The 13,929-nt window shown below is 41.4% G+C and overlaps 1 protein-coding gene across 1 annotated transcript in view; it reads right to left on the minus strand.

Moving 5' to 3' along the window:
* enox1 (ecto-NOX disulfide-thiol exchanger 1) overlaps window positions 1-13,929 on the minus strand; it is a 42,161-nt gene that overhangs the window by 11,083 nt on the left and 17,149 nt on the right. The window contains exons 9-11 of the mRNA XM_060929907.1: window positions 12,718-12,902; window positions 8,585-8,692; window positions 3,758-3,817 (exon numbers count right to left, since the gene is read on the minus strand). Coding sequence (XP_060785890.1) covers window positions 3,758-3,817; window positions 8,585-8,692; window positions 12,718-12,902 — 353 coding nt within the window. The remainder of the gene's footprint in view (window positions 1-3,757; window positions 3,818-8,584; window positions 8,693-12,717; window positions 12,903-13,929) is intronic.

Raw genomic sequence — 13,929 nt, forward strand, 5'->3', positions numbered from 1 at the left:
TTTGTGCAGTACGAAGAATTAATAAACAGCTTTGAAACATTACTTTTTGATTGTTTCTTATTTTCCCGTTATTTTAAATTTAAGGGAAATTATTTCACCAAACACCACTAAATAAAAACTCTCAAAAACAGTTTAAGCAAACCCTTGAAAAACACTTGGAAAAAATGTGTATGTGGTACAGACTCCAAACTTGTGGTCATTATCTCCAAACTTCTTAATATCTAGAACCTGTTTATTAATTAATACGCATTTTGAAAAATGATTTAATTTCAAGGCCTCCCCCACTGCTTTCTGTCGCTCTGACTACGTCACAGTCACTGTTGCGCTGATTGGTCAGAGCGTTGGCCTATACGCACAGAGACAGTTTGAAAGACAGCGGTTTGTTCCTCCTACCCGCTTCGGAAATGTCTACGGATCGAGGCCAGACTAAATATTCACATTTAGTCTGGCTTGCGAGGCTACCATTAACCTGCATTACCTTTTCTTTTTTAAAGTGTCCAGAAGAACTGTGGCTGCTTCTGCAAGATGCTCAGTAAAACCTACAGCTCATTTCCTTATAAAACTGCATTCATTGTACCTGAGACTACTATTTTTTTTAAGCAAAGGGTTGTCTCACACCAAATATTGATTTTGTTTCATTTAATATGGCTTATTGCTGTTCATAGTATTTTTTTAATGTTGAAACATTTCATTTCATTATTTTTAAGCCATTTTTGGTCTTAGATAAACATATACCGTGTCTTGCAAAAGTATACATCCCCCTTTGTGTTTGTCCTGTTTTGTCGCATTACAAGCTGGAATTAAAATGGATTTTGGGGGGATTAGCACCATTTGATTTACACAACATGCCTACAACTTTAAACATGAAAGTTGCTGTTTTACTGTGACACAAACAATAATTAATATTAAAAAATAAAAATCTGGAGTGTGCATAGGTATTCATCCCCCAAAAATCAATCCTTTGTAGAGCCACCTTTTGCTGCAATTACAGCTGCAAGTCTCTTAGGGTATGTCTCTATTACGCACATCTAGCCACTGGGATTTTTGCCCATTCCTCAAGGCAAAACTGCTCCAACTCCTTCAAGTTAGATGGGTTGCGTTGGTGTACAGCAATCAAGTTATGCCACATATTCTCAATTGGATTAAGGTCTAGGCTTTGATTAGGCCATTCCAAGACATTTAAATGTTTAAATGTAGCTTTAGCAGTATGTTTAGGGTCATTGTCCTGCTGCAATGTGAACCTTCGTCCCAGTCTCAAACCTCTGGCTGACTCAAACAGGTTTCCCTCCAGTATTGCCCTGTATTTAGTGCCATCCATCTTTCCTTCAGTCCTGACCAGCTTTCCTGTCCCTGTAGATGAAAAATGTCCCCACAGCATGATGTTGCCACCACCATGCTTCACTGTACGAATGGTGTTCTCAGGGTGTTGGGTTTGCGCCACACATGGCATTTCCCATGATGGCCAAAAAGATCAATTTGAGTCTCATTTGACCAGAGAATCTTCTTCCATGTGTTTTGGGGAGTCTGCCACATGCTATTGGGCAAACTTCAAACGTGTTTTCTTAAGCAATGACTTTTTTTCTGGCCACTCTTCCATAAAGCCCCGCTCTGTGGCTTAAAGTGGTCCTATGGACAGATACTCCCATCTCAGCTGTGGATCTTTGCAGCTCCTTCAGTGTTATCATTGGTGTCTGTAGAACTTTGAGCGGGTGGGTGGAGCACAGAAGTACGGCAGGCCAGAACTGAGTTTCCAAAACTCTTTATTTTTGCACTTTTCAGTGACTTTCCAATCTCCCAGCCACACATACACGCACATACACATAAGTTGTCTGGTTGGGGAGAGAGCTCCCTTCCTCCGCTCTCTTTCTCTCCTTTTATAGGGCGCGGTCACTGGGGAAGACACACAAACACAGGTTAACTGACATCAGGTGCAGTGATTCTGCCACTTACCTTCCCTGACTCTGCACTCCGTTCACAGACCGATGCTTGACCACGCCCCCGCTGCCACAGTGTCTTTGTTGCATCTCTGATTAACGCCCTCCTTACCCGGTCTGTGAGTTTTGGTGGGTGGCCTTCTCTTGTCAGGTTTGTAGTGGTGTCATATTCTTTCCATTTTGCTATAATGGATTTAATGGTGCTCCTTGGGATATTCAAAGTTTGGGATATTTTTTATAACCCAACCCTGATCTATACTTCTCCACAACGTTGTCTCGGACCTGTTTGGAGCGCTCCTTGGTTTTCATGTTGCTTGCTTAGTAGTGTTGCAGAGTCAGGGTCCTTCCAGAACAGGTTGATTTATACAGACATCATGTGACAGATCATGTGACACTTTGCACACAGGTGGATCATAATCAACCAATTATGTGACTTATGAAGTGAATTTGTTGGACCAGCTCTTATTTAGGGGTTTCATATGAAAGGGGGTGAATACCTATGCACACTCCAGATTTCTGTTTTTTTCATCTTAATCATTGTTTGTGTCACAATAAAACAAAAACTTGCACCTTTAAAATGGTAGGCATGTTGTGTAAATCACATGGTGCTAACCCTCCAAAACTCCATTTTAATTCCAGCTTGTAATGCGACAAAACAGGACAAACACCAAGTGGGATGAATACTTTTGCAAGACACTGTATATATGTTTACACACTAAAATGGTATGTTGTTTTGTGAAGGTTTGCCCTTCAATAAAATTTTGCTATTTCTTACATCAACGCTGTTGATATAGGTTGATATATTTTTCAGAGCATTAGAGTTCTGAGAAGATTTGGCTGCTCTTAAGCTGCTGTTATGCAAACTATGGTGGGGAGTCATTTCCTACAGTTGCCCATCTGCTCCATATGTTCACACTATTCTATACATAGAACACCATAAAAACCAAATGTGTTGCATGAGAAGACGTGAGCTGCATGTTATCCAGACAGTGCCTCTGAGTAGAGATGATACTTCAACTCATTATTTATAACAGACATATTCTGGGGCGGCACGGTGGTGTAGTGGTTAGTGCTGTCGCCTCACAGCAAGAAGGTCCGGGTTCGAGCCCCATGGCCGGCGAGGGCCTTTCTGTGCGGAGTTTGCATGTTCTCCCTGTGTCCGCGTGGGTTTCCTCCGGGTGCTCCGGTTTCCCCCACAGTCCAAAGACATGCAGGTTAGGTTAACTGGTGACTCTAAATTGACCGTAGGTGTGAATGTGAGTGTGAATGGTTGTCTGTGTCTATGTGTCAGCCCTGTGATGACCTGGCGACTTGTCCAGGGTGTACCCCGCCTCTCGTCCACAGTCAGCTGGGATAGGCTCCAGCTTGCCTGCAACCCTGTAGAACAGGATAAAGCGGCTAGAGATAATGAGATGAGATGAGATGAGACATGTTCTGATGGAATAATTGTCAGTCACTACCAGTGCATTAAGAGCTACAGAAATGATGGTGTCCACAAAGGGCTCTAGCTTGCACACTTTAAATATTCTGAGATCCGTGTGCAGGTTAGGCAATATGGAAGAGAAACAGAAACAGAAGTGTTCTTTCATTTTTTTTTTAGCATTAGTCCAAGCAACATGCAACAAGAAATGCTGAATGCTAAAGCTTACCTTAGCCCAAGAATTGGTCATGAATTGTTTTGATATTATCATTTAAAATTTGAGGCAGCTTAATAATCTCATCTACATTCTACCATTTATTTCACCACAGTATACAGGTGCATGATGGAAAATCAGCATATCCAGTATGCAGTAGTTTAATGACAGCACTGACTCTTTTTTTACCTTTTCGGGGGTGTCAGTGGTGTGGTTCATCCCTTCCACAGAGTCTGTGCTGTTGAGAAGCTGTCAGGAGAAAGTGAAATATTTGTTTTTAAATGTTATGGAATTGAATAGCTATAAATACAGACACTGCTAAAGGAACAAAATGTGTAGAAAGTTTAAGCAATCCCGTATACTCTGACCTCTGACCAAGATGTGACACCTTGTCTTTATATTTTCATAGCTAGTCCTGGGTATGACTTTAAACTGCAGCTGGTGGTGAGTCTCAGGTCCAGGAGGACTTGAGTATTGGGGAAAGTGGAGTTACCCCTTAATCACCATTGCTCCCAAGTCTGCTCTGACCTGGAGTGGTGGCACCTGCCTGGGTTCCAGCTATGGGTTAAATAGTACAGCACCAAGAAGGTGCTGGCAGCAGGGCGCTTTCTGGTGCAATGTGTCAGATGAACCCAACAGGGTCAATGGTACACCACCTGATGGCCAACGGATGGCATCACTTGGCAAGTCATTTGTCACTGCAGGGCAACTTCCATACCCGTCAGGTCTGGGACACTTTTGTGCACCACTTGGCATCAGGTCTAGAGGTCCAGAGAGACAACACGATGGGGGCACGACATCGTGTGTCTTACCTTACTGTGCAAGGCGCTTCATTAGGAAAGGAGAAAAAGTGTGGTGCGCTCTGGTGCAGGCCTCATGGCCCATCAGCATTTCTACACATCCTAATGAAGCAGTCATCATCACTAACGATGGACAGCCAATGACAACATATTTTCATAGCACATACATAGCTGAGTAAATATTTAATCCATTTTCAGCATATGAGACCCTTTTTATAGTTATGCATGTAGTGTACATGTTTGCTCCAATAGACTACTATCGACAGTGTGTCAAACCCAAAGGTCCCCCTGAAAGTCAGATTCTTATATGCAGAACACTTAGAAAACAGGTCAGACATAGTGTTCAAATCAGGTCCATCAATCCTGTTAAGATTTTGGTTTGGTGCAGTGTAAACCACAATCTCCACAGGACCTTTGCTTTATTGATGTTCCTATTATCTCAGTCAAATAACATTCATGCAAACCAATGTCTGCAGTTTGGAAAATTGAGTAAACAAGCATGGATTTTATTCTGTGCTCTAAGGCCAACCACGGTGCTAGCAAAAATGAGGAGAGATCATGTTGCACTGTTCAGCAGTGAAGAAGCAATAACACTTGGATCATCTTTCAGGGGCACTTTGTCAGTGACACAAATGCACTAAATGCACTGTAGAGTATGTTGTTTTTATAGGCAGCACATTTCCCTCCCGTCTGTAGTTCAGCAAGCATGAAATGGTTAAGCAGAGAATGGCACATGCACATATAATGTACACAAAGTCAGAAGTCAGTCAGGTTCAGTGCATATCAAGAAAAATAGAAAAAAATGGGCTCCATAAGCTTTGTCCCACCTTCCAGTTGTTAATGTTCAAACCTACAACTGTAAGAAAAAGATTATCGAGACTGCCTTGTATAGTCACATGTGAAGAGACAGATAGGTAAGACTGCCAATTTGGAACATCTCCCAACAGAATTGTGTTCTAAATATGGGTTATATCAGGGCGACAGATTTAGTGGTAAAATAGGACTCATTAGTAAATTATCTATAAGGGATATACAGTTAAACCATTAATATTGTTTAAGATAATTCTTAGCACTTACTAAAATATGCTTTAAGACAGAAGTTCCCAAAACCACTCCATGGGAGAAACTGATTGTTTTATTCATTTATTCTTCAAATTAATATTACAAATAGCTCTCTAACTATGAAGATGGGTTCTATTTTATGCATGCCATTTTAATCTTTTTCATTATGCTGATAGGCCGCACTAGCATAGGAGCTGACTAATAAAAATGGGCAATTTTCTCCATCCTACTACAACCCCAAATCAGAAAAACTTGGGATGCTATGGAAAATACAAATAAAAAAAAGAAAGCAGTGATTTCTAAATTTACTTTGACTTGTATTTCATTGCAGACAGAATGAACCCAAGATATTTCATATTTTGTCTGGTCAACTTCATTTCATTTGTTAACATACATCCATTCCTGCATTTCAGGCCTGCAACACATTCCAAAAAAGTTGGGACAGGGGAAAGTTAAGGCTAGTAATGAGGTAACACAATTAAATAATGATGTAATTTGAAACAGGTCATGTCAACAGATGATTGTAATAATAATTTGGTACAAAATCAGTATCCAGGAAAGGCCTAGCCTTTGAGGAGCAAAGATGGTCCGAGGATCTCCAGTTTGTCAATAAATGCATGAAAATTATTGAAATGTTTAAAAATAATGTTCCTCAAAGGAAGATAGGAAGGGATTTGAATATTTAACCCTCTATAGTGCATAATTTCATTAACCAATTCAAGGAATCTGGAGGAATTTCAATGCATAAAGGCAAGGGCGCAAGCCTAAGCTGAACACCTGTGATCTCTGATCCCTCAGATGACACTGCATCAAGAACTGTCATTCATCTATAGTTGATATAACCACATGCGTTCAGGATTACTTTGGCAAAACTTTGTCAAGCACTACAATACAGCGTTACATCCACAAATGCCAGTTAAAACTTTACTGTGAAAAAAAGAAGCCTTATGTTAACTGTGTCCAGAAGCATCATCAACTTCTCTGGGCTCAGCGGCATCTGACAGTGGAAATGTGTATTGTGGTCCGACAAATCTGTATACTGGGTCTTTTGTGTAAGAAATGGATACCAAAGACAAAAAGGACCATTCAGACTGATACCAGCAACAAGTCCAAAAGCCAGGGTCTGTCATGGTATGGGATTGATGCCAGTGCTCTTGGTAAAGGCAACTTACACGACTGTGATGGCAGCATTAATGCAGAAAAGAACACTGAGATTCTGGAGCAACATGTACTGCCTTCAAGATAACATATTTTCCAGGGATATTTCAACAAGGCAATGCAAAACCACATTCTGCACACATTACAAAGGCATGGCTGTGGAAGGAGATGGTGCCTGTCCCCTCTGTCCCCAACCGAGAACGTGTGGCAAATTTTGAATCCTTAAGACCTGTTTACAGAAAGAATGGGATAAAATAACACCTGAAATGCTTCATCACTTGATGTCTTCAGTCGCTAAACATCTTTTAAGTGCTGTGAGAAGGAATGGCAACATTATAAAGTGGTAAATGCTTTACCATCTCAACTTTTTTTGGAATGTGTTGCAAGAATCAGAACTGAAATGTTTATTTTGAAAAAAATAAAATAAAATTCATGAGGTAAAACATCAAATAATGTACGGCTGTATTGCTTTGAGTGCAATACAGGTCAAATATTATTTACAAATCATTGATTTCAGGTTTAATTTCAATTTCGACTTACTGTCCCAACTTTTTCTGATTTGGAGTTGTACCTTGTTTAGTTCCTTGACTGCACTGAATGATTCTGACTCAGTGGAACAACAGAAGTCAAGAAAACGAACATGAAATTATGGTGTAAGTGCTAAAGAAGGCAACTAGACTTACCAGTTTCCTTCTTTTAGCACCTACGGTTTACTATGACCTGGATGACTGAACCTTCACAGACATGAAATTATGCTGAAACATTTATGGAATATGGATTTACAAGCAATGAGGAGAAACCAAATTCCATCCATCCATTATCCGTAACTGCTTATCCTGTGCAGGGTCACAGGTAAGCTGGAGCCTATCCCAGGCAAGAGGCAGGGTACACCCTGGACAAGTTGGCAAATCATTGCAGGGATGACACAGAGGCTACGTTTACATTAGACCGTATCTGTCTCGTTTTCTTCGCGGATGCACTGTCCGTTTACATTAAACCGCCTGGAAACGCCGGGAAACGGGAATCTGCCAGCGTCCACGTATTCAATCCAGATCGTGTCAGCTCCGGTGCTGTGTAAACATTCAGAATACGCGGATACGCTGTGCTGAGCTCTAGCTGGCGTCTCATTGGACAACGTCACTGTGACATCCACCTTCCTGATTCGCTGGCGTTGGTCATGTGACGCGACTGCTGAAAAACGGTGCGGACTTCCGCCTTGTATCACCTTTCATTAAAGAGTATAAAAGTATGAAAATACTGCAAATACTGATGCAAATACTGCCCATTGTGTAGTTATGATTGTCTTTAGGCTTGCCATCCTTCCACTTGCAAGTAGTAAGTGATATGCGCTGGGATCACGCACACAGCGGCTCAGTCCCGAATCGTGGCTTGTGCACTTCACTCGCACGCTGTGTGAGCTGCGCAGGGCCGGAGTGCGCACCCTCCAGAGGGCACTCGCTGTTCAGGGCGGAGTGATTTGGAGCGCAGGATGCCTGCGGAGCCGAGCATATCCGTGTATTGGCGTTGCTGTGTGCACGCAAATCGTGTATTGGTGTCACTGTGTGCACACTAATCGTTTTAAAAACGTTAATCTGATGATCCGCTGATACGGTCTAATGTAAACATGGGCAGAGACAAACAACCATTCACACCTACAGTCAATGTAGAGCCACCAATTAGTCTTTGGACTGTGGAGGAAACTGGAGCACCTGGAGGAAACCTACACAGACATGGGGAGAACATGCAAACTCCACACAGAAAGGCCCCCTTCAGCTGCTGGGCTCAAACCCAGAACCTTCTTGCTGTGAGGCAACAGTGCTAACCACTACACCACCGTGCCGCCCGGAAACCAAGCTGGCCACGGAAATTTGATAACGTTCATTTAGGGTCATTTGCCCAAACACCTTAAAGTAAGAAAACCCTGCTTTAAGACATATAGCTAAATAACAAGCTGAGACATTTAGGGGTTAATCTAGACTGTGTGTGTTTAGCTTACTTTCTCCCTGAGGGTGAAAATCTCCCCCTCTAGGTAGCGCTGCTCATCTCGTGCCTGCTCCAGCTCCATTTCCTTTCCCTTCAGCTCATCCTGGAGCCTCAGTAGTTGCTGTGGAGACAGACAGCATTATGAAGAATAAATGATAGCAGATGCCAACAAAAAGTACTTGCCTGTGTAGGTGATGAATGCTTATGAAAAAAGATCAGCAACAAGGATCTCAATCTGGGGAGGCAAAATTAAGAACTGGACTGCTACCTAGAAAAATGCTTTCATATCTGAGACAAAATTGATGTGTAGTTACTTATATAATGTCTTGATTCAGCCGCTAATAAACAAGCTAACAATGTTAATGTATTCTATGCACATCTCAGCTAATGTTATATTACCAAATTGAATGCATTATGGTTTTATGATACTGTGTAGTCAAGTCAGTCTTAAAATAGTACACCTGGTCACAGCCCTGCAACTCTGTAGTCAGATCTCATCTTGCTTTCATAGTCAGAGTGGATTCTTCACTGAAATTAAGGGTGCAACTGGATTGCTGTCTCAAATAACAAACCTTTTTTGTTTTTAATTTAAAGACAACCAGAAATCAAAGCTGATCTTTATACTGGGTTTGTTCATGTGCCTGGCAGAAATTGTATTGCACATGAAATAAAATACAGATTCCTGTTTTTCAATGAAAATGCTTTCCACTGGAACCATGCAGGATAAATATAATATTAATCAATAGTATCATGTGATGTTAGCAATCGCTGAGTAAAAATACCTGAGCCTTAGTCACTCAGAAATGTCATGTTATGAAAGACAAATGGATCATGACTTCTACTTCATGTTTTTAGTGAATCAGAGACATGAGTGTGGTGCTTTTGTGTTTGTGTAGCGAGGCGGCAGAGGACTACTGAGGTATAAACGTGAGTTAGTCGGAGTGTCTGGCAGGCTGCACTGCAAGCTCCCAGCGCGCTTGCTACCAGGTAAGCCTCATCACTTTGTGTAAAGAGGTCAAACATGTCCCATGATATCAGAGTGAAACGGAGCTGTGTATGTAGTGCGCATGCGTTCTTATGTCTTATACAGTGCCTTGCAAAAGTATTCATCCCCCTTGGTGTTTGCCCTGTTTTATTGCATTACAAGCTGGAATTAAAATGGGTTTTTGGTGGGTTAGCACCATTTGATTTACACAACCACTGTCTATTGATGTCTACCACTTTAAAGGTGCACATTGTTTTTTTTCACAAACAATAATTAAGATGAAAAAACAGAAATCTGGAGTGTGCACAGGTATTCACCCCCCTAAAATCAATACTTTCTATAGTCATGAAAGTGTTCTGGATTTTCCCGGAATTCTGGATTTTTAGATTTTCATGAAAATTCCTCCGGATTTTTTCCGCTAATGACGAAATACCCGGAAATCCAGATATTTGACAAAACTCTTGAAAATCTCCGGTTTTCCGAATGGAGAAATTTATTTGTCGGATTTTTCGCGTTCCTAGATGCGGCGTAATACTTCGCATCGTCCTTGCATGGGCGCGGTCCTTAAATAGCCCAAACATAGTTCATTGATTAAAGACAGGTGTTAACAGCCCGCGTGCCGGAGCTCGTTAGGCGCGCGTGCCCAAGGCGCGCCTTCAGGTGCATGTGCTAAGGCGCGCAGGACTGATACCGTTCTGCGCAAGTGCAACACAATCGCACTAGAAAGCATGTTCAAGCTGCCAGTGTAGCTGCAGTCTTTTTAGTTGCAAATTACGAGTATTTTCTCTTGTGTTAATAATTCGCCATGTCAAAACAAGCAAAACTTTCCTCCTTCTTTTGACGTGAAGAGAGGTAAGCAATTTATTATATATATATATTTTTTTCCCCCCATCAAAGTTGCATTTTGTGGTTCCGAAGCTAAGTTTTAGTGCCGTTTCTAGAACACAACATCAAGAAAACGTGGAAGAAACAGCAATAATGGAAGAGCCGGTTTCTAAGCTGCCTAAAACTAGCAGTGGTAATTATTTTTTGTTACATAAAAATGTACTCAGGCTGCCAGTCAGTGTGTGACACACACACACACACACACCCTACGCCCCTGATTTATATGAGAAATTTGGTATTCATTGGTGTGTTTAAATTTACAGACAATACAAACTAATGTAAACAATTGGCTTCAACTCGCCTAAATATGAATTGGAAATTTTTAGTTCACTTTAGCTTATGCAAACGCACAACTCTACTAAAAGATTGATAAACGAGGCTCAATGTCCCCAACATTGAAACCTGAAAGCTTTAGAAACTCGAACAGACCTTTACTTTTTAACAGTACTGTTTTGGGATTTTGCTGAGTTTACCTTCAACTGTCTGATTTTTTTTTCAAAGTAATGAACTGTGTAGCCAGGAAAATCACCGCGTTTTCTAAATGCACTCCTGAAAATTACTCATTAACTAGGGGAATTAAATTTGATATTTTTGACATGTTAATCATTAATGTACATGAAAGAAAAAGGCTTAAAGTTATAACTTGTTTTAGTGAAAATAAATACTAAAATGCACTAGGATGCAGGGTTTTGCGTGTTATGTTATTAAAATATTTTTGGGGGACGTCCCCCCCTTAGTTTGACTTTCAAAAGTTCAGGGGTTTTTTCATTGCTCCACTTTCATCTCTATTTCCAGAGCCACCTTTCGCTACAATTACAGCTGCAAGTCTCTTGGGGTATGTCTCTCTTAGCTTAGCACATCTAGCCGCTGGGATTTTTGCCCATTCCTCAAGGCAAAACTGCTCCAACTCCTTCAAGTTAGATGGGTTGCGTTGGTGTACAGCAATCTTCAAGTTATGCCACAGATTCTCAATTGGATTGAGGTCTAGGTTTTGATTAGGTCATTCCAAGACATTTAAATGTTTCCCTTTAAACCACTCCAGTGTAGCTTTAGCAGTATGTTTAGGGTCATTGTCCTGCTAGACCATGAATCTTCATCCCAGTCTCAAACCGCTAGCTGACTCAAACAGGTTTTCCTCCAGAATTGCCCTGTATTTAGTGCCATCCATCTTTCCTTCAGTCCTGACCAGCTTTTCTGTCTCTGCAGATGAAAAATACCTCCACAGCATGATGCTGCCACCACCATGCTTCACTGTAGGAATGGTGTTCTCAGGGTGTTGGGTTTGCGCCACACTTGGCATTTCCCATGATGGCCAAAAGTTCAATTTTTGTCTCATTTGACCAGAGAATCTTCTTCCATGTGTTTGGGGAGTCTGCCACATGCTGTTGGGCAAACTTCAAACGTGATTTTTTTTTAAGCAATTACTTTTTTCTGGCCAGTCTTCCATAAAGCTCCGCTCTGTGGAGTGTATGGCTTAAAGTGGGCCTATGGATAGATACTCCCATCTCCACTGTGGATATTTGCAGACCCTTCAGTGTTATCATTGGTGTCTTTGTTGCATCTCTGATTAATGCCCTCCTTGTCCGGTCTGTGAGTTTTGGTGGGCGGCCTTCTCTTGTCAGGTTTGTAGTGGTGGCATATTCTTTCCATTTTGCTATAATGGATTTAATGGCGCTCCCTGGGATATTCAAAGTTTGGGATATTTTTTATAACCCAACCCTGATCTATACTTCTCCACAACGTTGTCTCGGACCTGTTTGGAGCGCTCCTTGGTTTTCATGTTGCTTGCTTAGTAGTGTTGCAGAGTCAGGGTCCTTCCAGAACAGGTTGATTTATACAGACATCATGTGACAGATCATGTGACACTTTGATTACACACAGGTGGATCGTAATCAACTAATTGTGTAACTTATGAAGTGAATTGGTTGGACCAGCTCTTATTTAGGGGCTTCATACGAAAGGGGGTGAATACTTATGCACACTCCATATTTCTGTTTTTTCATCCTAATTATTGTTTGTGTCACAATAAAACAACAATGTGCACCTTTAAAGCTGTAGGCATGTTGTGTAAATCAAATGGTGCTAACCCTCCAAAAATCCATTTTAATTCCAGCTTGTAATGCGACAAAACAGGACAAACACCGAGGGGGATGAATACTTTTGCAAGGCCCTGTAAAGAGTATATAAAGAGGAAAATTGAGAACTAGTGCTATTTTGGCTAAGGTAAGCCCTTAAGAGCTGTCAGAACTGCTTTAATTATATGCAGTGTGTGCTACCTGCTGCATGCTATGCATGGTTTGCTGGAGGAAGTTGAGCTGGTGCTCATGACTGTGCTCCTCTTCAGGGTGCTGTATCTTTCCCTGCTCTTTCTTCAACAGCTCCACCTCATTCCTGTAGGCATCCAGCTGCCAGCGTAGACTGTCATTCTCTTCGTGCAGGCCATAAGAGTGCACAGTCAGAGCTGCAGACATGAAAAGAATACAAAAAAAACCCCCAAAACCCTGCTGTTAGAACACTATATGCAAATAGGCAACGAGTAAAGTTTTTAATGCTTATAATACAAGTAATAAGAAATAAGACCTAATATTAAAAATCTTTTCTAGCTCTTTATACTGCAACAATATGTAACAATCTGTTTTCCATATTGTTTTACATGTCACTGGTGCTGGGATCACATAATTCTTGGCTTCAGGCCAGGATTATTTTAAGATAAGAAGAGATTTATTTTATTTATCACACATACACTCAAGCACAGACTGAAGCACAGTGAAATGTCTCCTCTGTATTAAACCCATCTGAAGCAGTGAACACACACGCACACGCACACACAAGTAAGCAATGAGCACACACATACTCAGAGCAGTGGGGAGCTATGCTACAGCGCCCAGGGAGCAGTTGGGGGTGAGGTGCCTTACTCAAGGCCACTTCAGACCAACCTCAGGCCATGGCTGCCCCATGTTAACCTAACCTGCATGTCTTTGGACTGTGGGGGAAACTGAGCACCCGGAGGAAACCCACACAGACACGGGGAGAACATGCAAACTCCACACAGAAAGGCCCCTGTCGACCACTGGGTTCGAACCCAGAACCTTCTTGCTGTGAGGCGACAGTGTCACACTACTCTGAGATAATTATCGTAAAACGCATTAGCCCCATAAACAATACTGAACTCAATTGCGCTATTGAATACAGTATATTTTCATTCCATAAAATTTTCCATTCAATTTATGTATATTTTTGCACATGGAGTGCAGCAGGAAAAAATTTCACTGGCATTGTCTTGACATTGTGTATATAATGAAAAAAACTTAAATTTGAACCTCCAACCAAAATAGTACTCCAGATTTCAGGGTTCAACAGTTCATGATATGTGGCTAAGCTCTGAATCTCCAGACAGCTGAGCTGTGTGTCTTTCTTAATCCAGTGATGTCAAGAAAAACCTAACCCTGGATGGTTTATTAACTCATTCTGACACTTGATCACAAATA

Source organism: Neoarius graeffei, chromosome 9 (genome assembly GCF_027579695.1).
Source record: "Neoarius graeffei isolate fNeoGra1 chromosome 9, fNeoGra1.pri, whole genome shotgun sequence".
Lineage (NCBI taxonomy): Eukaryota > Metazoa > Chordata > Actinopteri > Siluriformes > Ariidae > Neoarius > Neoarius graeffei.